Genomic DNA, 24,948 nt, shown 5'->3' with positions numbered 1-24,948 from the left:
TTAAGTTATCAACCATAATTGCCATATTGAATTCAGGAATTTTAATGATATACTCCAAAACGTTAAGACTAAAGTCTATGGACAAACAATTGGTTGGTTGGTCCCTATAAAAGTGGAGACTGTGAGGATTATTTCGGCTAATGTGCAAGAGCTTTCGAAAAGAGAAAAAAATATTAATTTTTTTTCCCATCTCAGTGATAGTAATAACAATATCTACTGTTTACACATATTTTACCGAAGACAATGTGGAGATTAACAGGAATGATAGAGGGTATGATTATTATTTTTCGTCCTTTCGTGGAAACTCTTGGGGGTAATTATCCTCTTCAATAACTTTGAATACAAAGTTCAGAGGAAAAAGGAAGACAATATCAGGATAATTTGTAGCGTTAAAAATAGAAACAGAAACCTAACACACTTTGCACTTATAAATATATATGGTCAAACCAGGATAGTTCTGATTCAAATAATTCTGACACAATGGAAGACCTTGGCTATACCCATGTCATTTTTTTTTGTGGAAATCATAATCTTGTTTAAAACCCCAAACTTGATTATGATAACACATGTAGAAACATAAAAAACAAAAGTCGGAGAAAGGGTATTAGATATAATTGATAGTTTTGGTCTTACTGATGTCTTAAGAGGTATACCCGGAGAAAAAGAACCCTGTTAAACAAGCACGTCTTGATTTTTTTATTGTTTCGGAATGTTTATTATCTGGTATTGATCACTCCAGTATACTCCTGGTCAGATCATTCATCTCCCAAGATAACAGTAACATTAGATGAATTTAAAAGAGGATAAGGAACATGGAAACTGAATAATTCACTACTACAAACTGTATATGATCTCAGAATCTTAAAAAATAATTAATACCTGTATCAAAGATGTGAAAAAGCAATATAGTATACTACATAATATGTAGTATATCGTTTGAACAATACTGAAAATATTCCTTAACACGAGATTCAATTTTCTATCAATGATAAGGTTTTTTTTTTTTGAAACTTTGCTTATAGAAATTTGAGGTAAAACAAGAAAATGTCAACTTTGACGAATTAAAAAGTCGAGAAAATGATTTAGAGAAGATCAGAGCACATAAGATGACAGGTAGTATTATTAGGTCAGGGGCAAAATGGGCAGAAGAAGGGGAAAAAACCTATGAGATATTTTATTGATCATGACACAAGAAATTATGCTTCAAAAACAATATTAGAATTACAAACTGATACATTTTGTAATAACAACTTAATATCTAAACAGAAGGATATATTGGAGGAAATCTGTCCATTCTATAAACGTCTCTATGGGGAGGGGGGTGGGGGGGGGGAGGGAGTGTTAATAATGGTTAAAATGAATCGACGTTTATGCTTTGATAAAGTAAAATCTGGTCAAACAAGCAGTCGCACTACCTGCTATAGACACCTGTGACCATAATGGCGTGGTTATTTTGTGCAATATGACTCATGGGCTTTATTTGTTCTCCTTATTATGTTTTTGTTTTGCCAAAATTAACAGGTAGCTTAACAAATTAAATGGCAAAATCAAGACCCATGGATAGCCAAAGATACATATCAACAATTGGTCAAGTTACTTCTATCTAATTTCAACAGAATAGTGATTTTTAATCTGGATAAATATCACTGAGATAGGAGTGGGACACGCAGATGTTTTTTGTACTTAATTGTTGAATGTGTATTACAGTTGTATGTACAAACAATGTCGTCACTAGCAGCGTTTTGTACATAATTGTATTAAATGATTACGTACAAAATGTCATTAGTAACAACATTTTTGTACCAATTATTCTAGTTGTTATATGTACAGAAACCTACAAAATATACATGTATATACTGTACTCACACTATTTCTCTTAAAGTATGTCTATAATGTTCTACAATTAAACAATATGAAATAATAAACAGTTCGGAAAAATTTGATAGACCGCGCTGATTTTGTTTAAAAGGTGAAGGCCTCGGTCAGTGTTCATCGGCTTCGTTTTGCACATAATCAATTAATCCTGCGTATTATTGTTTCTATTGCATTCAGAATTTAGGCAAAGACAAATAAATCAATGACAGACAAGAATGTAAATGCGCATGTTTCAGGGGGTTGATACGTAATTTATCGTTTAGTTTTTCCTAACATTTTTTTCGGCGGCCATGTGTATAAAATCAGTAAACAGAACACAATAGGTCCTGATGTTATGGTTTGTTGACTAAAACGTGTACAGTTTATTCAAAGTTATTTACACTTTAACGTTTTTCTTCACCTGTGCTACTGTATTAACAACGGAATGATGTTTGACCGACAGCCAGAAACTAACAAAAGGCTCTGGTAACACCGTCACGGCTGATCGGTCACACTCGGCCAATCAGACCTGTGAAAGCATGACGCTTTGATGTTCGACACAAAAATTGGAAATTTTGGTGTAGTTTAGAAGGGAGGGACCACAAACAGTGTTCGAATCATCCTTGTATAATGTACATTGTATTGCTGTCAAACTATGGGGCCGCGGAGGCCGAGTGGTTAAGGTGTTCCGACACTTTATCACTAGCCTTCATCATCTGGATTGCGAGTACGAAACCTACGTGGGGCAGTTGCCAGGTACGTAGGCCGGTGGTTTTTCTCCGGATACTCCGGCTTTCCTTCACCTCCAAAACCTGGCACGTCCTTAAATGACCCTGGCTGTTAATAGGACGTTAAACAAAAACAAAACCAAACCAAACTGTAAAACTAAATAAAAAGTAAATTATTAAAAAAATCATAAAAACAGAGAATATAACCAGTTGATGCCACGCTTAACTTGGTCAGTAAGAGTAACTAAGAGTAACTAGTAAAGATAACACTTACCTGGGACAGTAAATGTATCCAGTAGAGGTAACACTTAACTGGGAGAGTAAATGTAGCCAGTAGAGTTAACACTTAACTGGGGGCAGTAAGTGTATCCAGTAGAGGTAACACTTAACCGGGACAGTCAGTGTATCCAGTAGAGGTAACACTTAACCGGGACCGTCAGTGTATCCAGTAGAGGTAACACTTAACCGGGCCAGTAAGTGTATCCAGTAGAGGTAACACTTAACCGGGGCAGTAAATGTATCCAGTAGAGGTAACACTTAACTTGGGCCAGTTAGTGTATCCAGTAGAGGAAACAACACTTAACCGGGGCAGTAAGTGTATCCAGTAGAGGTAACACTTAACTGGGGCAGTAAGTGTATCCAGTAGAGGTAACACTTAACCGGGGCAGTAAGTGTATCCAGTAGAGGTAACACTTAACTGGGGCCAGTTAGTGTATCCAGTAGAGGTAACACTTAACCGGGGCAGTAAGTGTATCCAGTAGAGGTAACACTTAACTGGGGCAGTAAGTGTATCCAGTAGAGGTAACACTTAACCGGGGCAGTAAGTGTATCCAGTAGAGGTAACACTTAACTGGGGCCAGTTAGTGTATCCAGTAGAGGTAGCACTTAACCGGGGCAGTAAGTGTATCCAGTAGAGGTAACACTTAACTGGGACAGTAAATGTAACTAGTAAAGATAACACTTAACTGGGGCAGTAAATGTATCCAGTAGAGGTAACACTTAACCGGGCCAGTAAATGTATCCAGTAGAGGTAACACTTAACCAGGCCAGTAAGTGTATCCAGTAACTGGGCCAGTAAGTGTATCCAGTAGAGGTAACACTCGACTGGGGCAGTAAATGTATCCAGTAGAGATAACACTTAACTGGGCCAGTAAATGTAGCATGTAGAGTTAACACTTAACTCGGCCAAGCAAGTGTATCCAGTAACTGGGGCAGTTAGTGTATCCAGTAGAGTTAACACTTAACTGGGCCAAGCAAGTGTATCCAGTAACTGGGGCAGTTAGTGTATCCAGTAGAGGTAACACTTAACTGGGTCAAGCAAGTGTATCCAGTAACTGGGGCAGTTAGTGTATCCAGTAGAGGTAACACTTAACTGGGCCAAGCAAGTGTATCCAGTAACTGGGGCAGTTAGTGTATCCAGTAGAGGTAACACTTAACTGGGTCAAGCAAGTGTATCCAGTAACTGGGGCAGTTAGTGTATCCAGTAGAGGTAACACTTAACTGGGCAAAGCAAGTGTATCCAGTAACCGGGGCAGTTAGTGTATCCAGTAGAGGTAACACTTAACTGGGCCAAGCAAGTGTATCCAGTAACTGGGGCAGTTAGTGTATCCAGTAGAGGTAACACTTAACTGGGCCAAGCAAGTGTATTCAGTAACTGGGGCAGTTAGTGTATCCAGTAGAGGTAACACTTAACTGGGCCAAGCAAGTGTATCCAGTAACTGGGGCAGTTAGTGTATTCATGAAGAAGTAACACTAAACTGGGGCAGCAATGGTGGAGGTAACCACAAATTTAGCTCTGATAGATAAATAAATAACTATTTTCTTTGATGTTGGCTTATATCGAGATTTCAAGTGACAGGTGACAGATATTATCTATGTACAGCATAAGGGTGACATCTACTGTCGAGTTTGAAACAGTGTAATATACCGACAGATCGTGTAAACCCAGATTATACACATGTTCTAAAACATATCAGGGTCATATTCTTCGCGCAGTAGTACATTACGTATATATTTTCACATATCCTATGAAACCACCTTTGAGGTAAATTTGTTTTTAATTCCATGCCCAGTGAAAAGGATTTCATGTGCATTTTGTGCCGTCTGTTCCTGTTTTATTCTGATCTAAATTCCAATTGATGTTGCCTCAGTACAATGTGGTATTATATTTAACAACCGGGCGTGGACTATCAATAATACGTTAAAGTACTAATTATCTTATGACAAACATATTTGGAAATACGGTGATTTTTCATATCTAGTTAACTTCATTTTCTGTTCAGACAATAATTTCAATATTTCTTATTTATTATACTGCAACATTTTTAATAAAATGAAAATAAATTAAGGGAAAAGACACGTTATTTCAGTCAGTCGCTCATACACTCTCACTTACTTATGCCGATTTTTATGGTTTAGATTCTAATTGTTTTTTTTTCTTGGGGTATATTAAACATATAATAACTTGATGTGGACGTTCGGACAGAAATACGATTTTATTGACTCTTTGTTTTTGTCTGTAGGTAAACTATACGATGTGAGTTTTAAATTTGGACGTAAGGACCGACAGACTATATAATCTAATCGGCTACTCTTTAGGTTTGCTAAGAGAGAGAATTCTCTGAGACGGATGTTAGGACATACCATGATTTCTTGTTTTTAAAGAACGGACAAACTATTATTATCAAGTATTATGTTCTAACGGACTTATTTTTCATGTTTTTTTCTTACACTGTTGGTATATCAAACTTTGAGATAGACTAATGGAGACAGAAAACGATTTCTCGATTTTAATCGACTTATTTACATATTTTTGTAGGTACGTACACAATTGGTTTACATGAAACAGACAGTGGATTCTCGGTTTTAATGGACATGTTTTGTTTTTCGCTAGGTACGTTAAACAATGAGATAACTGGAGATGGACGCGTGCACACTCTTGTTAGGCGCCCTGACCGTGATTCTCTATTTATGGTAAGTTCGGTACCGTATTTCAAAGATATTTGAATTTTGAAAGCGATTTCAGCTCACTGGAAAGCTTTATTATGCAGACATTGTTTTCGTTAATTTCGAGTTTTTATTTTCGGCAATTATGGTCTGTAAAATATTGATATATTCCACAGACTAAACTTCTGTTACCAAATGTCATCGTTATGAATTGAGGTCACATTTTCTTAGCCCCAAAACCTTGGATTCGGAGGGGTTTTATGAACATTATTCAAAATTTCAAAAGATAGTTGCCATTCCTTGTATCATTTTCATCACTTCAATCGTTTATTCTGAAATATATGTTAAAGAAAGTTACAAAAATATATACATATATCAAATTGTTATATGTTCTGTTGAGAACTGTAAACCAGTTGCAGCAAAACAACTTCTATCAAAGTATGGGATTTTATTTTTATTTTTTTTTCACAATATTTTATTAAATTATATATGTTATTAATGTATATTATCAAAAATGGTTATACCTGAAAATGTATTACATACATGTACAAACTATGAAACCGACAGTCAAAAGTGTCAGATGTTTTCCAAATACAACCGTACCAGGCCGAGGAGGCCAAGTGGTTAAGGTGTCCCGACTCCTCAGCACTAGCCCTCCATCTCTGGGTTGCGAGATCGAAACCTACGTGGGAAATTGCCAGATTCTTCCCATACGAAGGACACATACTACAGTAGGTCTCTTCAAGGTATAAGGCACACCTGACCTTCTCGGTGAAAATCTGATAGCTAAATATGTAACATTTGACATTCCCTCGTGGTTGACAACCTAAAGTATCCTTTGAATTTAACCTTTATTTATTTTACAACGATTGGGAAACAACTTATATTATAAATATTACAATGTTAGTGCGCGAGGGGTCTTACTATGGGAAAAATCTGAAAACCCGGAAAAACCCACTTGGTCTCCTCCGAAGCCTTAATACTTTTATAACATTTCCCCTAGCTTAGGAATCCAATGACCGATTTAGCTTTGTTACATACATGTAGTCCATGACATCATTTTCATTTGTATTAAAGGTACCACAGACGTACAATTCGTCGACTGGAGGAAGGCGGCATACCGATGATACAAACACTTCCTGTTATCGGCAGTATACACAACATCGTGGGAAAAGTAAGACTTATGCGACATAATGACTTTGTGAATATTACAATATGATATCGTAGTGAATCATGACATCATTGAAAGTCGAGTTTAAATTTCATGCAATTACTTTCTAAATTCTTACAAGTAAACAGGGGTTATCTCCCTTAACCCATTATTCGATAGCGAACAAAAAAAATATAGTAATAGTTTACATACAACTATCAAAGAAAAGGCAGCAGAAAAGTGGATACCCTAGTTTTTTTGTTTTTTGTTTTTGTTTTTGTTTTTTTTTTGTGGAGGATTGGGGATATGGCCTCAATAACATAAAGATATATTCAAGCTAATTATCATAGTAAAATTTGCAGTACACAATCCCTGTGGAAAGGGAATTTACGCCGCTGTGTCAGCCAGTCAAAAGCGGCGTTACTAACGGCAACGTCATTTAAAAAGTAAGCCAATGAAAATGCTTGTTACAAGCAAGATTGAATTATTTGATAACAATATTAGTTCAATAGTAGAGAGATACTCTTGCAATGAAACATTCTATTAAGGATCGTGATTAGGGACAAATATTTCTAATTAAAACTCATTTTTTACGTTAAAAACTTTTATGAAATGCATCATAATTTGTAATACTTGAATGCAGACATAAAGTCTCGAAATAAAAGTATAGTTCTTTATAGAAAATCATATAGATCCCAGAAGATCACTGCAAAAATAAAAATAAAAAGATATTTGGGAGATAAATGTCAAATTGCCGTGTTAAATTGATATTAAAGTAAATATCTAAAACAAACGAGATCGAGAGATTCATTTTAAAATTAATTTATCAATTAATTATTAACGGTTAAAGTAAAATTTAAAAATGACAAATTGAAAATACTATCTTGTTGTAAGTCTTAATGATAAAAGAAATTTAAAATAAATGATGAATATGAAATGAAATAAGTTAAAGCAAATTACTCTGTAATATTTAATGACGTATAGCACATTATGCTGTAGAATTGAGCGATTTGTAACATATTTTTAAGTGTATTTGTGTGATATTAGGCGTATTCTTAAAATGTGAAATACTTTAGATTTAGATTATATTTCTCTTATGATTGTTTTTATCTCGATAGGGCTTAATTCAATCCGAGAGTGCATGGCTAAAGCGTTATGGGCATGTTGTGGGGTAAGTACATACAGTACACCGACAGGGTGGTAGGTCTATGCATATATGTTCATAGTTAAAAGCAAGTTGTTACAAGTGTATTATTCCTTGAACACAAAAGAAAACAATGTTTCTTTTTTTCGCTTACATGTTAGTGATTCTTAATCAAAAACGTTTTGCTAAGTTTCACAGGTTAACGTTTTCGGATTCTTATTTTACAGAGAAGGCTGACATAATAACAATAACAAAAAATCAATGAAACATTAAAAACATAATAAAAAGATAGATTTATATGCATGGATACAATTGAGGTAGAGGGGGAAATAAGACCAGGAGTTTCAAAATCGTAAGCGTCATATGCTGTATCGAAGTCACCTACCAAGGAGCCGCAATATCTCTGTTGGTTAGAGCCCCGGCCACTTAACTTCAAGGTGAAGAACCGAGGTGCGTGGTTCGACGCTCCCTACCCATGTCGGTTGGTGTTTCTCCACAAGCTGATGAGGAACGGGCCAGGCCGGTCTGTACTCCTGTGGGTGTGTTCTTGGGAAGGGCAATTTAACTTGATTGCTCAGGATGGCATTCGACGGGCTTCTAGTATGTTGTTCATTGAGGAAGTCACCGACTACCACAAGGAGACCCCTGCCTAAAATGGCCCTAGTTGTTCACAGAGCGATATACCAATCAAACAAACAGACAAACAAACTCGACATCGCTTTCCTTACAAATCGAAGTCAATCCTATGGTGGCTGATTTCAGCCATGGCGCTCTCTCTTTTTGGCGTCCGTACAGCGACAGTGCACCAAGCGCAGAACCACAATGCGCCATGTGAAGACCTAAAATGCGCCAAGCGAAAGGCGTTCATTTTGTCCATGGACTATATTGTCTTTTACCTTTTATTTTGCCAGGTGGTACAACGGTTTTATGTTGAACATTGTTATAGACGACAGAACCATGATCAACGAAGTATTGGTGAAAAAATTCAACATATTCTCCAACAGATGGGTAAGTATCCCTCCCGTCGTAACTCTGCCCATATCCTTCGTAATACTCATCATGCGTTTGGCACATATAAGATTCTTTGTCGTAAGTTATCAGTCATTAGTGACGTCATCCACCAGTTTTCATTGGCTTATATCTGGAGCTCAAAGGGCATGCCGAGATGACCTCTTGCAAGGAACAGTTAGGTCTTGTAAAGAAGTGTAACTTAGAGTATCGTAGAAGGAAGAAGTCGTTTATAAGTTGGTAAAACTTGCTGACTAACCCCTTTGTCATTTTTGTATGTCAATAAAATATGTTTAAACTAATCGTAGAGGAACGGAAAGTACAGGTCTAATATTAAATAGAATGTCTTATGGTGTCGAGAATTCAGATTCAACCAACCGCGTTGTAGACCCAATAACCTAACAAAATATGTTGTTTAAACATGCTACATTTCCGACATCATAAAATGGCAGTCATGCTATAGAAATATTAACACTGAAAAGTACAGCACCTTGTGGAGGAAATATAATGATTGAGCAATACTTTGTAGGCATGTCTTATCTTCCATGCTTGCTGGACGTCACAGAAACATTTATACTTACTTTCGAAACATATTTATTGAAGACAACCATTCGAATTAAAAAAAATACATTTCGGTCGACTTCTGAGAACCAATATTGTTGGAGCGTGAAAAGGGAAATAAATATAGTTATGTTTATTCTGTAAAAGATAAATATCGCCAAATGGGAAATAATACTGGGGGAGGGCCGCCATTTAGGAAGTAATTAAGATTGTTCGACTCATGGGAAAACTTGATTATGCACAAAAATACTGTTTTTACTCTCTTTTTCTTTTGTTATTGCACACAATTTCTTCTCTTTCCAGGCTACTAATTGATCGAAATTCGAGTACTGTCAGAACATTACTCTACAAAATTTCATAGTCATTTATAGTATTAAAAATCTCATAGTCTTTTTTAAATCATGGATTCGTCAGGGAATTATAATACTGTATGGACTGTGATACTTCTAAAATTATCTTATAGTTGTTCTCACAATTGATCTCTTAAGATGTTATTTTCCCACCACACTTACTTCATGTATCACATATACCCAAAGGGTCTTGTATATCTAGTATGTAATACGGACGTTGTAATCCAATAAAGGTACTAACAAACAAGGGCCCAATTGCTCAAAAGGTGATTAAGCTAATCACAGTTTAACAACAATTTAATATCATGATAAAATCATTTTTGGTAAAATTAATTTAACAAAATTCTATGAAACTATATATGTCTCTTCTTAGCCGCCTAATTCAAGGGATACACGCACTCATGTTTTGAAGTAAAGGAGAAATGAGATTATCGTTAATCAAGTGATAACGCTAATCACATTTCGATCAACTGTGCCCGGATGTTTATTGGATGCGTGTTACTAGAAATAGATAATTGGTCAAGTAGTAATAACGACAAGTAAACTGTCGAATTTTCGCGACAATCCGCCCCTTTATCAAGACACAAGTAAATTACAAACGACTGCATACAAACATGACCATGAAACCGTTACATAAGTTTAGTAAATAAACAACGAACAAATATCGTAATATTTATGTTGATGTTTTCGGTCGAACATTCATTTGCCTAAGGCCTATTGTTTAAGAAATAATTAACGATGATTCGTGTATTATTGCAGGATATACAACGAGGACGATGATATTTTGCAATTAAATTAATAACGAAGGCTGCAGGCCTGAGTTATTAATTAAAATTGCAAAATATCCGAGTCCGAGTTGTATATCCTGCAACAATACACGAGTCAAAGTTGATTATTTCTATTCTACCATGTACTGTTTAGTTCTGAGATCGACCTCTTTCTAATAGAAAAACAGCAAAGAAACCCCGGGAAAACCTTGTAATTTATTTCTTGAGTATTGCATTATTTGTCGATGAAAATATACAGGCAATACAGTACTACGATCAAGAGCATCTATCATATGGCATTGATTTTGAAAATTAAAAAAAAAGGGATAAAAAAAAAGAAAAAAAAAAGAAAAAAAAGAGGGGGGGGGGGGGGGGGGGGGCTCCGTAGGATTCGAACTCGCGTCGTGATAAAAATATATTGAAAGACTAACCCATTAGCCCACTCGGCTATAATAACCTCTTTTAAGAAACGGGTGAATATTAGATACTTAAAATTGTAACAGCCGTGACTCACGACCGTGTATTATTGGCACGAGCGTGGGTTATTGGAAAATAATACATGGTTTCAAACCAATCAAAACTGGTGTTACATAGCAAACATGGTAGAATGTTAATTAAAAACCATCCTAGGCGGTAGACAGATGAATATACATATCACAATACAATGTTTTAAACGTGTCCATAGGTAGATTATCCGGACCTTAGTATGATTAACAGTTTGTAAAATTGAATCATGAATATAATGATATAATAATCTGCTATCAACCTTGATTAATATAACTAAGGTGTATGGAAGAAGATTTAAAAGGAAGACTGCTAGAGCGTTAGTTTTCTGGTTATAAATCCGCTTTTATTTCTTATTTCGCCAATTGTCGCAATCATGCGGCAGGGAGGTGATGATATTGGCGTTTTTCAAAATACAACTTGAAAATTGTGCATATTTTTGAATTATTGGGTTACTGTATTGAGCCTCCTCATCCAGATTTTAATATTTCTCCGACCCATTTTAGATTTTCTCAGTCGCCTCCAAAATTTCAACATACAAAAGTAAGGCCCATAGCACCAACATTTCAACACATGGGCCATAGGAGCAATCCAGGGCCTTAAACGGACAAAACGACTGCATCATGGTTTTTATACAATTATCCAGGTACCTGACATATTTCCCGAACCACTAGATAAAGGAGTTTCTTTTCTCTGGGACAAGGAATGGAAAAGGGTCCGATTGCTGCTGCCATCTGTGTTCAAAACATCCAAGATCAGAAAGGTACGTGTGAAAATAACCCTACCCATAGCGAACACCCTTGTGGTATCTTACCTGGGTAGAGTAAGACATCTTCCGTCGTATCTGCCCTAGTAAGTGACCAATAATATATAAATAGTGCCCTTGTCTGAGGGGAATATGGAGGATTGTTTCCCCGAGGGAACATTATCTTCCCGAGCCGATAGGCGTGGGAAGATAATGTTCTCGAGGGGAAACAATCCTCCATATTCCCCTCAGACAAGGGCACTATTTATTTTATTATACCGAATAGATATCAACTTATCGATATCCTCCTCAAATATTGAGGTAAACCTCTTGGACGTCTGCTCCATGTTTACAAGTTGTCTGTGTCACTGTTGCGTTTGTAAGAATTGTCTCCCTTCTCAATGTTCGGGATTTTCCGTAAGAAACAATCGTGCGTTTTCGGGCGCAGCGGGGAACATTGCAATATCCCACGGCAATGTTGACCGCTGTTTCTGACACTGCATATTGTTTCAGGTCATGTGATTAGGAATTGACCAATAATAAGGCGAGAATCTTACATAAGGTATAATAATATGTTTTTCCTTATGGGTGACCCTTATTTTCTGTTTTTCCTGTTGTTTCCGTCATTTTATTTTTTTCCAAATGCGTGACCCCTAAGTTCATTTGTCCCGTTTTATTACCCATAACTTCTGTTTAGTCCCGGTGTATGGTTCATTTTGGCTATACTGTCCTAGTTTGTGACTCATTAGTTATATTTTGCCCCGGTTTGTGCCCACTTTTTTTCTAGTTTATCCCAATGTGCGATCCTAAATTTGTATTTGTCCTGGTGTGTGACCGTATTGATTATTTTGTCCTGGTGTATGACAAGTATTGTCTTTTTTGTCTATGTATATGGCCGCTATATTTTATTTTGTTTCATAGTGTGACCGTATTGATGATTTTGTCCTGGTGTGTGACAAGTATTGTCTTTTTTGTCTATGTATATGGCCGCTATATTTTATTTTGTTTCATAGTGTGACCGTATTGATTATTTTGTCCTGGTGTGTGACAAGTATTGTCTTTTTTGTCTATGTATATGGCCGCTATATTTTATTTTGTTTCATTGTGTGACCGATATTGTATAACTCATCGAGTTATGTGATCGCAATGTGTATTTTGTCCCGGTGTGTGGCCGCTATTTTCTATCCCTGTTTAGCAGTTATCGTCTATTTTATCCGACTGTGACTGCCTTCGTCTATATTGTATTGGTGACCGTTCTTTTACATTTTGCTATCCCGCTGTGTGGCCGCTTTAGTCTAATTTGTCTCTGTGTGTAGCCGCTATTGTCTTTTTTATCCCTGTTTATGTACAACATGTAATGGTGGTATGCTGACTTTATTTATTTTATATCTTGCTTAAACTGTGATATATTTGCATGTTTTTCGTAACTGTTTAAATTTCGTTAAAATTTTTTTTTTTTTAGCAAAACATGACGTTTATTGTATAAACCTGATTTATTGAAGGAACGAGGTTGATCTTTCCTGCCGAGGCTATTTTATATAAGAATATGTTTTGTCGGGGAGGGGCTTTGACTCCATTATGTATACATTCGCTCCTCTGGACTCGATTTACTGGTCTTGGAAACTGATTTTTTTTATCTACAGCGTCTGTTTCATAATGCAATAACGAATTCCATGTATATCAATTAAAATGTGATAGAAACTACGTAAAACTGAAATGTATCCCTATTTCGCAGATGACTTCGAATGTTAACAGATATGCAGTCAATATTACCCAGGAATTCGAGGCTGCCGCAAAAAGTAACTCAACCATTACGCCTAAATCGTAAGTGCATTGGGTGTTCGTTATGTGAAACTTAAAAAAAAAGTGGGGAGGGGGGATATGTTTTCCGCTTCAATGAAATAGTACTTTTTATCAATATTTTATTGATATCGATCTCAGACAATATTTTATAGATATCGATCTCAGATCATTCGTATCAAAACAAATTACTTATGATTAACAGATTTTATCATATTATAACCTCATATTTTTAACAGTGTCGGTGATAAGCTGAAACGCATCACGTGACATATGAAACATCGCATATCTCTCTCGTCATGGACATAAAACTTTATATAGTTGTGAAGCAGAAAAAAACAAATATAATTCTGCTAAAATAGAATGGTCATAACACGGAATCATGATCAAATATATCGGTTCATTTAACCCTGGGTAGCACAATTATAATTTGATACTTTCGGATGAATAAACTTTCATATTACGCTGCAACCAGGGCAATAGATACTAGTATAATATACATAACCTGCATATGTGACATTGTTAGCGATGAGTTTTCATAATTGCCATGACATTTGTCTAACTATAGATTATGTTAATAAAACTAAATCAAAACTAACATTATCTTTGATTCAGTGTTTCTATCTACATATTTGCAGTGTTACTTTGGACACTTTGTTACTTGAAAATACACGAATCATTTATCAGTAAGCTACAGTAATATATTTCCATATTATGACGTTACGGACTTGTACTTTAGCTCTAGACACCCAAGATAGGATATTTCTATAATTTATGATTTTGAGAAAAATCACCTTTTGAAAGACAGCAACATATCCGGAAACTGTAAACAAATAAAGAGTCACATCTAAACCTATTTTAAATGTTTTAACTGGATACTTTTGACAATAACCATGTTGAAATTGAATCTGTTTTTTGGAGTGAAGATATTGGGTGTTTGAGGTGTTGCTGGGAGTTTCTAAGTGGCGAACCAGAGAACAATATATATCAATTATAACACGTACATTTATCGCTCTTGTCTAACTTTCTTTTCAGGTTCTTTTGCACATACGCCCTTCACGTTATTTGTGCATGTGCGTTTGGTGTGGATTTGGATGACGATAAGGAGAAAAGAGAAGAATTTTACAAAAATCTGCAAGGCCTATTCAATAACAAATTCAATGCGTGCCTTATACTTGCAGGTATAGTTTAAATAATTACATTTAAAACGAATAAATCTTATTTTTACTTCTGGTTACATGATCCAATTTGGAACGCTGAGCAATTTAACTTAATAAGAGATATAGGAAATCAAAAACTAATTAGGACATTATACATTCTTCACGAATTATCGCTGTACCTGTTGTGAGACAACTTATACTGCCCCCCCCCCCGTGTTATTCTAAGTTTTTTAAGTAGATAATAAGTAACAGTGGGTGGATTTTCTGCGGAAAATAGGGATCTTCTACGACTTCTGCTCAGTTGAGATCTAGACACTGAAATGAATATGACCAACTAATGGTAACACTTGAGTTTTACATGTTTACTGTCTGGCGTTACTGCTCTTTCGTTTTGTCCTTCTAACGGTGAATTCTATTTCGACCTGTCCTGTTAGGACGCTAGGTCCTACTCAAACAAATCTCTTAACCTAATTGAAGTATAAATAAGCAGCCATGAAAGAAAAAAGTCAAGTTTTGTACAACTATCTAGCAAAAACCATGAGCAACATTGTTTCATTCAATATTAATCAATTACCGATTCCTAATTAATTGTCTTATCGATTTACACACGTTCGGATACTAGCAACACTGGTAAATTGTAGGAGCGCAAATATGCTGTATGATGCAGTTTTATATATAATCTTATATATCACAACTGGGTTATTTACCATGCAATGCCAAATACTGAAGCGAAACGTAAAACATGAAATTTTGGAGTGGCTTCAAAAATATCTCATCTTGTTTTAATCAAGAAATCGGAGTCAGTAGATCGACCTGAAACAAAAAACAACAACAAAAAACAACACACACATGCGCCAGTTTAGGGACAGAACTTGCTACATTTTACATGTATGTTGTATATGATAATTTCTACATTTGCAAAACCATGAGGCTTTCTTATTTTATATGAACATATGCACGTGTGCACGATTTTAACGAACATCAGATATTTTCACTTTTGATACGACCCCCAGTCATCACATAGTATGCGTCCATGTACGAGCACGTAATACTGCTACGATTAGATGTGTATTAAATTGCATGGACACATTTGGATTAATTAATAAATGTGTAAGTGTGTGAATGCCGAAAATACTTTTAAAAAACGTAAATCCTCCCATAATAACGAATTTCACATCTTTGTATGTACTCTTCGTTTTATCTATATTGAGTCGATGTTGAAAAAATGCTTAATTATATTAGTTTCCAATTTTCTTGTTTTATTTTTTTTATGTCAACCTTTAGAAATGTATCTTAGTAGAGTATCTTTTTTAAGGACGGTTTGATGCTTTGCAAACATATTTCCTTGATATTTTAGTAACCTTTGCGTTTCGCTATACAATAAGATATATTTCATTTAATAGGTATTTCTATTATGTATTTTCAACTCATATATTCCTATTGAATATGACTATTAAAATAAGGTTATAATATTTTGTCAACAGTGACCATTCCCCATGCAGACAAACTCCTAAAACGGTTTGATGTCAGTCCATTTCCAAGGAAAACTGTTAAATTTGTCATTGATAAAGTAACAAAATTGATAAACAAGCGACGGACGAATCCGGAATTGGTAAGAATATCCTGTTCATTTTGGTATAATAAGTTATTCTGTGCTGTTGTTAGGTTTAAAACTTCATTAAAACTACAACTTTTCATCTTCCATGCATTTTGTACCGCATAAATACCCTCGACTGTAAAATGTGAAGACCAGGTCCAATTGACAAAGGACAAAGTTACAATAATTCTACTCCAAAATTCCATGTCCTTCCACAATTAAATGAACGTTTCTTTATTCCATTTGGACCTAATATGTACCAAGATATACAAAACATATATTGCATCTTAAGATATATAAAATTACGTGAATCTCACAATGTTTGTTTTTACACAAGCATACTGTTTGTTCCTAAAGTTAGCCGTAAACATTTCCCTTTTTGGTTTTACTTATCGACAACGTGCAATGTATACACCTCATTAAAAATTAACAGAACAATAAGGTGTGCGTTTTTTTTGTATTTGTTTTTGTTTTGCTTTTTCCCCGTTTTTTGTTATTGTTTTTTGTTTGTTTGTTTGTGGTTTTTTTTATTTATTTTTTAGCGAAGGGATGACTTCTTACAATTGTTGACGGATGCCAGCTCTGGACAAAGTGGAAGCAAAAATGGTATGTCCTAGTTACCCCACAGACTCCGTGGCTACCTTAATGAACAATTTGAAATAATTGACATCACATTCACTCAATTCGAAAGCTTTTTTGTAGCAAAACATATTAAAAGGTTGATCCTCTGAAAGTGACTGAATGAGCTATCCCCACTTGAAACGATGTTTAGGGTGTGATTATACCTTTACACTGTACGTTTGCTACATCAAACATAGTATAATAAAGTAAGAAGATACATATAAATATGCGGAATAGGACAAAATCCAAGTATTCTGTAACAGGCACCACAATAAGTAAAAAGAAGATAAAAATATGCTTTTTTCTTGGTTCCCGATACTATGACCTAACTCGCTGATTTGCGACAGTGATAACATATGTATATTATTTTCAGAGCTTTCAACGGAAGAAGCAAATGCTCAAGCGTTTTCTTTTATGATTGGTTCTTACGAAACCTCATCTGCTTGCCTGCAGTTCATAACATATGAACTTGCACTGAATCAGCAGGTGCAAGAAAAATTGAAGAGAGAAATCAGAAACGTTATAGGGGAGGTAAGAAATATGAAGTCGAAAAAGTATATTGGTACATTTTGGGATTAATTTGTTATATTACTCCCCTACCGGTGAAACAGGAGGTAGGGGATGGGGAGCAATAGTTTTCCTTCCCTTCCAGCTCTGATTTTCGCATTTTTCTCCGTCATACTTCAAGGTGTTTTGGTGAAAATTAGTTTGTGATCATGTTCTAGCTTCAGGTTTTTTTGGTGAAAGTAAAAGTAACTTACTATTTTAAGCGGGGCCGGAAGGGGAGATGTATTGCTTTGTTAATGCCCAGCATGCTTGTTTTATTTTTTGTTTTTTTTTACACTATTGCATCCGGTAAAGTCATATTGCAATTAATTTGGATTTAATACATTGATGTACTTTCATTAAAAGAAAATGCAATGGAAATGTACTTTTATTAAAAAAAAAATTGATAAAATAAAACAAGTGTAATAGCAATGGTAAAACACATGAAATACAAAATTATGCATTTAAAGCATCAACACGTCCAATGGCAGAACTCGTCTTCTATTTAAAAATGACAATTAAAAAAATTTACAAGGATGTCCATTCTCACAGACACCCGGATGGGAAGACAAAATATCCACTGATTTTATATATTTATAGGATGAGCCGACCTATGAACACCTGCAAGACTTAAAATACACCGACTATGTAATCAAAGAAGCACTAAGGAAGTATCCCCCTCTCGCAAGGTAGGTTCCATGTCGATTCGATATCCAAAAGCTTCTTCCCCTTACCACAAGTTCCGTGACAGATATGACCTTCAGACTTAGAACAATAACAAAAGACTTCGATGATGCAGTCAATAAAGTCCATACGGAAAGTTTTACTGTGGGCATTATGACCTCATTTGGACACACTTTATTTTACTGTTCGATGCTTGTTGGGATATTTGTACTGGTTCGGTTGTCACCACCCTATTTCTCATTTAGAGGACGTGACTTAAACTGGATTTTACCTTTATCTGTATGTCATGTCTGCGATGAAGCAGAATAAGCTTACTGCCCCGGAACACCTTATCGTATTCCTCTGTTACTAAGATATCCATGCTAATCAAGATTATTTTTGACCATATTTTGCCCTCGTGTTAACGACTTTAAGTTAAAATTTAGGTTTCGTTAGCATGTCGGTTCTCCCTGATATTTCTTAATTCGCAATACGCACATGTGCAATAACGATATGTGTAACTGTACCCATTGTGAGGTCAAAGCCAGAGTCAGAATATTATCTAATACAAAAGAAATGGTTTCGTTTTGGTGTGGCGAACGCTAAAGCTAACCACGACCGCTTATTTTACTTTAGTTGAAAATAACATCTGTCAATAGGTTATTTCTTTCTTAAATGCCGTTTCCGTTTGAAAACTTTATTTCTCCGTCGTATATTGCCATAAATATTCTTGGATTGAAAGAATTCAGAGATTCCTAATCAATTAATTAGAAATTTTATCTTTTTGAGTTGAATACCCTTCATACATATATTGGTGTTTATCAGAGAATAGTTAACATCCTTTGTCAAACAATATTGAAAATGTTTGTTAATTGATAATACATTGTAATTGCTGATACTTATAAAAAAATAATTACAACGTGTCTTTTTATTTCAGAATGAGTCGGTACTGCAGTGAGTCTACAACAATCCAGGGTGTTCAAATCCCAAAAGGGTCATCAGTAGTAATACCCATCTATCACATTCACCATGAGCCTAGGTTCTACCCCGACCCTGAAGAGTTTCGTCCTGAAAGGTTGGTAAATATTGATGATACATTTCAATATCATAGCTAACAACTTGCATGTCAAATTGGCGTATGCAATTTCTGTACTAGTAGCAAGTTTTATAAAACAAAATATTAAAGAAACTTCTTAAATTGCTTCATTTGGTACAGATTTAATCCTGACAGCGAATGTAATGCTGATCCTGTGATGTTTCTGCCTTTTGGAGGAGGTCCACGAATGTGCGTTGGTGTTAGATTTGGTATGATGCAAATAAAGCTTGTTCTCATTTACCTCATGAGAAAAGTCCGTTTTGTCCCATGTATAGAAACAGAGGTAAGTATTGCATATTTAGTTTAAGTTGTTTTCCTAATTTGGTAGCCGGTTGTTCGGTGATACGATTTTAGCACGAAAAAAAACCCATCTAGCTTTGTAGCAGTTAGCATTTTTACTCGGCCCTGACATCGCAAATCTTTAATATCTTAAGTTTGTTAATCTAAGTCCTTTTTAACCCTTGTCACTTTATATATAAGCCTTGTAATGATCAGCCTCGTTGTGACCATATTTACATCTCGGCCTTATAGCCTTGTTACCTCTCAGTCTTGCTATCTCTCAGCCTTGATACATTTGAATCATGCCTGGCTACATTTGAGTTTCTAACCTCTCAACCCCTCACTCTAGATATCTATTTGAACTTCGTATTTCTCAACCCTCAATTCTGGCTAATTTGAGCTTCTTGTATCTCTCAACCCATAATCCTAGCTATATTTAAGCTTTGTATGCCTCAACCCCTAATCATGGCTAAATTTGAGCTTCTTACCTCTCAAACTTGTGACTGAATCAGCATTCCCGGATATAAATTCAACCTTACATCCTAACCTGTGATTTATGCTTGCTCAACTGATATGGTTAGAATATGGTTAAATATATATATAACGTACCATCTATTCAATGTGTATATATTGTAACTTTTGGAATACAGATATATCAAGGTACATATGTATCTTGGCTATATCAGTATATTACCTTAATATACGTATGAAGACATAAATACAACGATTGGTTTATTGTAGAAGGTCATAAATACGACGATTGTTTTTGGTGTTTAAGAAACCAATTCGACGATTGGTGTGTAAAAGTTTACACACACGACCATGGTTTTGTTGTTTAAGGAAACAATTACGTGTTTAGTTGTAATGAATTATAAACACGACGATTGTTTTGTAATAGTTAAAAAAAACGTTGATTATGTTTTTGTAATAGATAGAAATTACCACGATTATTTTTTGTCAACGGTTATACTTACATCCGTTGCTTGTTGTAATACGCGGCAGCTGACCATTTTTCTTAAGTTAATAACATATTTTTTTATTTTCATTCTAAGAAGATTTTTGTTCTCTTTGTTCATTTTCAGCCTAGTCCACCACAGTTTCTGAAGAGTACTCCAGTGCTGCAAACGGTCAAACCTATAAAGTTACAGGTCGTCCTTGAACAGTGCTAGGAAATCAGTATTTTATATCGCCAGCATTATCTAGTTGTCCATATAAAAACGCTTTAATTGGCGCATCTGTCTGTGGACGCACCTGTCTGTTAATCTTGATTTCGGTGACAAGTGTCAAAAATGCCCGCCCTTTTCTTAAGGATCTGCTCTTCTGGGGTTTCAGTCACATTGAAATCTCGTTTCGATCTTGAATAAAAAGTATTTGCAATACATATATATGTATGTAACAAACATCTGGCAATTTTCTCTCAATGTTATATCCGAAGAAGGTTTCAAAATTTCTGACTTGTTAGGTAAGTAGATTTGGTTTTAGAAGAATTAAAAAAGAAATTGCCCATTTAGCGGCCATTTTGACAATGTATTTTCTTGCATTTTGTGCAAGGCTCACATTTCGTATTTTTTTACTTAACTATTTTCACTTAAACCATCATTGCGCTGGCAATTTTGAATGTTTCTTATTCATTTTTATATATGTTTTAGAAAGAGCTACTTTTTCCTATATGGTCTGCAAAATACCTTAAAAATTAGTCAGCAGAACTTGTTATATTAAATGTTATATCTAGCAAAAATGGTAAAAAAATGGATATTTTTATACTTCAAAATTTAGGGGTATGGATTACATAAATGGGCTAGGTCAATATAACTTCTATATTCAAAAAGAATATTCAAGGTTTGTAAATTTTAAAAACCTTCATACATATCCGATACCCCACTTTTAAAATATTGCTTTGTTGTATGTATGGTCAAACAGCATAATTCACGCAAATTCAAATATCATGTCAAATTCTAATCTTTGATCTCCCCTTTAAAATGAGGTTTATCATTTAAAACATTAGTCATAAGAAAATTTCGACTTTTCATCAGAGTAACTTAAACTATTACTTCATCATACACTAAATGTATGTATCTAGGAAGATATAGAAATAAGTCGCCGAGATAAAAAAAATAAATAAAGGTCGTGATGTGTTGCGACGTTGGTATATGTAACTACGGCTGTCGAGGTGACTAAGATAATATAGTTCCTGTGAATCTACAAAATCAAATCAACAAAATTAAAAGAAACAACTCTACATTTTTGTTTAAAGCATTTCACGTTTTCAACTTATTAATATATTTACAATCCACAATTTCCGTCTCGCATTAACTATGATTGTCAAGCACAGCGGGTATAGACACGGATATAGTGGTGACGTAGTCGATTGTTCTATAGGAACTGTACGCTTCAGACATCTGTTGTTAGCTTACCTCGTGGACAAGTTAAATATCAACTTATTTTCCGCAATTTACCGTTTAGTTTTTGAAAAAAAACTTTTTTGGCGTTAGATTTTTGTACAGAGATCATCGTGTAACAGGAGAAAACGCTAAAATTGCGTAGACCAGTCTTTTGAAAATGGCGCCGTCTAGTTGACGTTCTTGTAAAGTCACAGAGAGACGACGCCATGATTATGTTACCGATTTCCGCGCTTATTAATCCGCTGAGCCTTTTTTTCACTGCTTTACGCTAATTTTAACGCAGTCAGAGTTTGCTAAGCTGAAGAAGGGAGATATGTAAACATATGGTATTCCACGTCGGTCAACAGTATACAGTTGTTTCGTGCCTTATCAGTCAACAGTTAAAACTCTTCTCAACAAAAAAGATTTACATTTACATATCTTTATATAGAGACAAGTAGTAAATCATTCTATATCATAATATATCATTTTTGATATCTGATGGATTCGTTTTGTCACGAGTTTTTTTCCTCTGGTGTATTGATAATTGCTCATTTTCCTGTGGTATTAACCACAAGCAGTAGTATGATTTATGTAGACATTTTTTGCGTGTATGTTGTATAAATATTTCATGGTTATGTTATATTATGGCAATCCTTGATATTTTTGTGTTATGATATTATGAAAACAGTATTGTATTGGGTACGATACCAGTACGTGTACGACGTAAGTTCGCATCTTAAATGTTCATCAACATATAATATATGCATAATCTGTATGATTAGACATTCATATGACAAAGGAAGACAATTTGTGTCAATGGTGCACTTTTCAGTCCCCGAAATCACGAGTTACGGCACCATATTATTTATCCGGATATTTTGAAACATATTACCACTACATCTAGTCGATACCCCCTAAAATGATGCTTCAATGTTGTAGTTGTAAGCAGTGTCTAGTGTCCTGATTTAGTGGCACGTTTATCAGGGAACAACCAACCAATTGAAAATTTTTTTTTTTTGAAACAGCCCCTGTGTATAGGATAAAATGTCTGGCAGCCACTGATTGGCCAGTATTTTATGGAGCGAGACAATAGATAGGTAGCCTGATAGGTAACTATCAATAAGAAATGTTGATATCAATTTCGTAAGTCCGATTGATTTTTTCCCAAAAGTTGAGGTAATAATAATTAACAGGTAAACATTTAAGATTTTTGAGAATTTTTACTGCGATATTCACCCATTTTCAAAATGGCTACCCTGGAGAAAATTTGAGCTGAAGGACCCAATTTTTTTTTGATTATGTATTATATGAGACCCTAAACTTTTGTTATAAACCATAATTGTCATATTGAATTCAAGAATTTGAGTGAAATACTCCAAAAACGTTAACACTAAAGTCTATGGAAAAACAATTGGTTGGTTGGTCCCTATCAGACATGATCTCATTTGGAAATATTACATTCCCTTCTGCGACATTTACCTGAATTTGACCTAAATTTCCATGGCGGTTGAGGTCGATGACGTGTAAGACGCTTACGCTTCCTGAGTACCAGGTCTTTATTCAGGAGTCGCCATTAAAATGTACATTTTTTGTTAATTTTTTACCCACGTTTTATCAATTTTCAATTTGAATTATATTTTTTTATTATTATATCATTCTATAATTATTTGTTATCCGTAATCACCAGAAACAGTATTTTGTTTTAAACATTATCAGACATACAACAGATGGGTTTTTTTTGTAGCCATTGTTTTATTTCACAATCATTTGGCAATCTAGCTATTTCTTCATGTAGCTGTTTTTCTACAGACTTGAATCCATTTAGAGATGCATACCAATTTTCAAAGCATTCGATCGAAAAATGTAGGAGGAGGCCCCTGACAAAAAATATTTTATCCCATTCCTCAATACTCCAGTCAAAAATGACAAGACTAACTCAGTGTCGAATACAGAGTTTAGGAACCTAGGTAAATCCAGTATAACTTGAAAACGTTTTTTCTTTATTTTTATTTTTAGTGATTTTTTATGTAATACATGTAGTTAAACTGGTTTAATCCTCAATGTGACTTGCATTTCGTTTTCTCTATACTTTGATATTTTTGTTTGTTTGCTACAAGGAAAGGTTTTTTCTGTCGTTTTTTTGATGACATATTTATATTGTTTTATCTGATCTTACTTTTTATTTACTCGGATTCAATATTTAGTCCTTTGGTTGATAATGTGTTTGTTGTATGAATTATTCCAAATGAAATAAAATCTTCATATTGTGCGGAATCTTTTGAAAAAAATAAGCATGTCTTCCGGGGGAATGATATATAGTCAAATATCGAAAGATATAAATAATTAAAGTGTACTTCATATATGAAAATCTCATTTAATCAAATATTACACTTTACTATAACTATGTTGGGAAATGTTGGAAAGAATGTACCAGACGCGTCCTTTTTTACCATATGAAGACCATCGACATCTGAAGGCCAAGTATTGTTTAGGCATAAACATTCCGTGATTTATTGACTCTTCAATCACGTATCAATGAAACAGCTGACATATAAAAAAAACAAAGCTTTTCCATTACGAATTAGGAATCCTGGTCAGCATATTAGTCAGTCTATTGTCAGTGTGCAATAGGGTTGTATAGTCATTAACAAAAGGTTGTAAAGGAAATATCCAGTACACTGCCCTGCTATTTAGATTAGATTCAAAGACATGACCTTCACGCTGATGATAATAACTGATTAGACATTGTTGTTGATGTTGTTTTTTAAAAATTATTTTTAAGGAAATAAATGACTCTATGGAATCGCAATTGATAGTTTTATTGTTTATTAATGATGGATAATCACCAATCGCCTTATCGGATTCAACTAGATGTTTGATTATGTGTTTATTTTTGTATTAACATCAAAATCCGATTCCCCGAACTCCCGCTACTGAAACCATTATTCCCTCCTAATCATACACTTTTTGTGTAATTGGCAGTCTTTCGTAAGGAAACAATCGTCCACATTTACTGATTGTTTATTTGTTTGCTGATTTAATCGC

General features: G+C 34.8%; 1 protein-coding gene across 2 annotated transcripts in view; it reads left to right on the top strand.

Annotated features, from left to right (window-relative positions):
- The window catches only part of LOC117317884 (cytochrome P450 3A8-like), a 35,233-nt gene extending 12,324 nt beyond the window's left edge, over positions 1-22,909 (top strand). The window contains exons 1-15 of one of the 2 annotated variants that reach the window (XM_033872854.1): positions 5,537-5,555; positions 6,606-6,702; positions 7,041-7,124; positions 7,797-7,849; positions 8,734-8,830; positions 11,659-11,775; positions 13,493-13,581; positions 14,593-14,738; positions 16,202-16,329; positions 16,857-16,920; positions 17,309-17,466; positions 18,082-18,170; positions 19,082-19,219; positions 19,361-19,523; positions 20,602-22,909. In XM_033872854.1, coding sequence (XP_033728745.1) covers positions 8,750-8,830; positions 11,659-11,775; positions 13,493-13,581; positions 14,593-14,738; positions 16,202-16,329; positions 16,857-16,920; positions 17,309-17,466; positions 18,082-18,170; positions 19,082-19,219; positions 19,361-19,523; positions 20,602-20,688 — 1,260 coding nt within the window. In that variant the 5' untranslated portion in view covers positions 5,537-5,555; positions 6,606-6,702; positions 7,041-7,124; positions 7,797-7,849; positions 8,734-8,749 and the 3' untranslated portion in view covers positions 20,689-22,909. Of the gene's footprint in view, positions 1-5,475; positions 5,556-6,605; positions 6,703-7,040; positions 7,125-7,796; positions 7,850-8,733; positions 8,831-11,658; positions 11,776-13,492; positions 13,582-14,592; positions 14,739-16,201; positions 16,330-16,856; positions 16,921-17,308; positions 17,467-18,081; positions 18,171-19,081; positions 19,220-19,360; positions 19,524-20,601 lie in introns of those variants that run through there. The other variant, XM_033872853.1, reaches the window with a different exon arrangement.
- The last annotated feature ends 2,039 nt before the right edge of the window (positions 22,910-24,948 follow it).

Source organism: Pecten maximus, chromosome 19 (assembly GCF_902652985.1).
Source record: "Pecten maximus chromosome 19, xPecMax1.1, whole genome shotgun sequence".
Taxonomy (NCBI): domain Eukaryota; kingdom Metazoa; phylum Mollusca; class Bivalvia; order Pectinida; family Pectinidae; genus Pecten; species Pecten maximus.
This window is presented reverse-complemented; position numbering and strand designations above follow the sequence as displayed.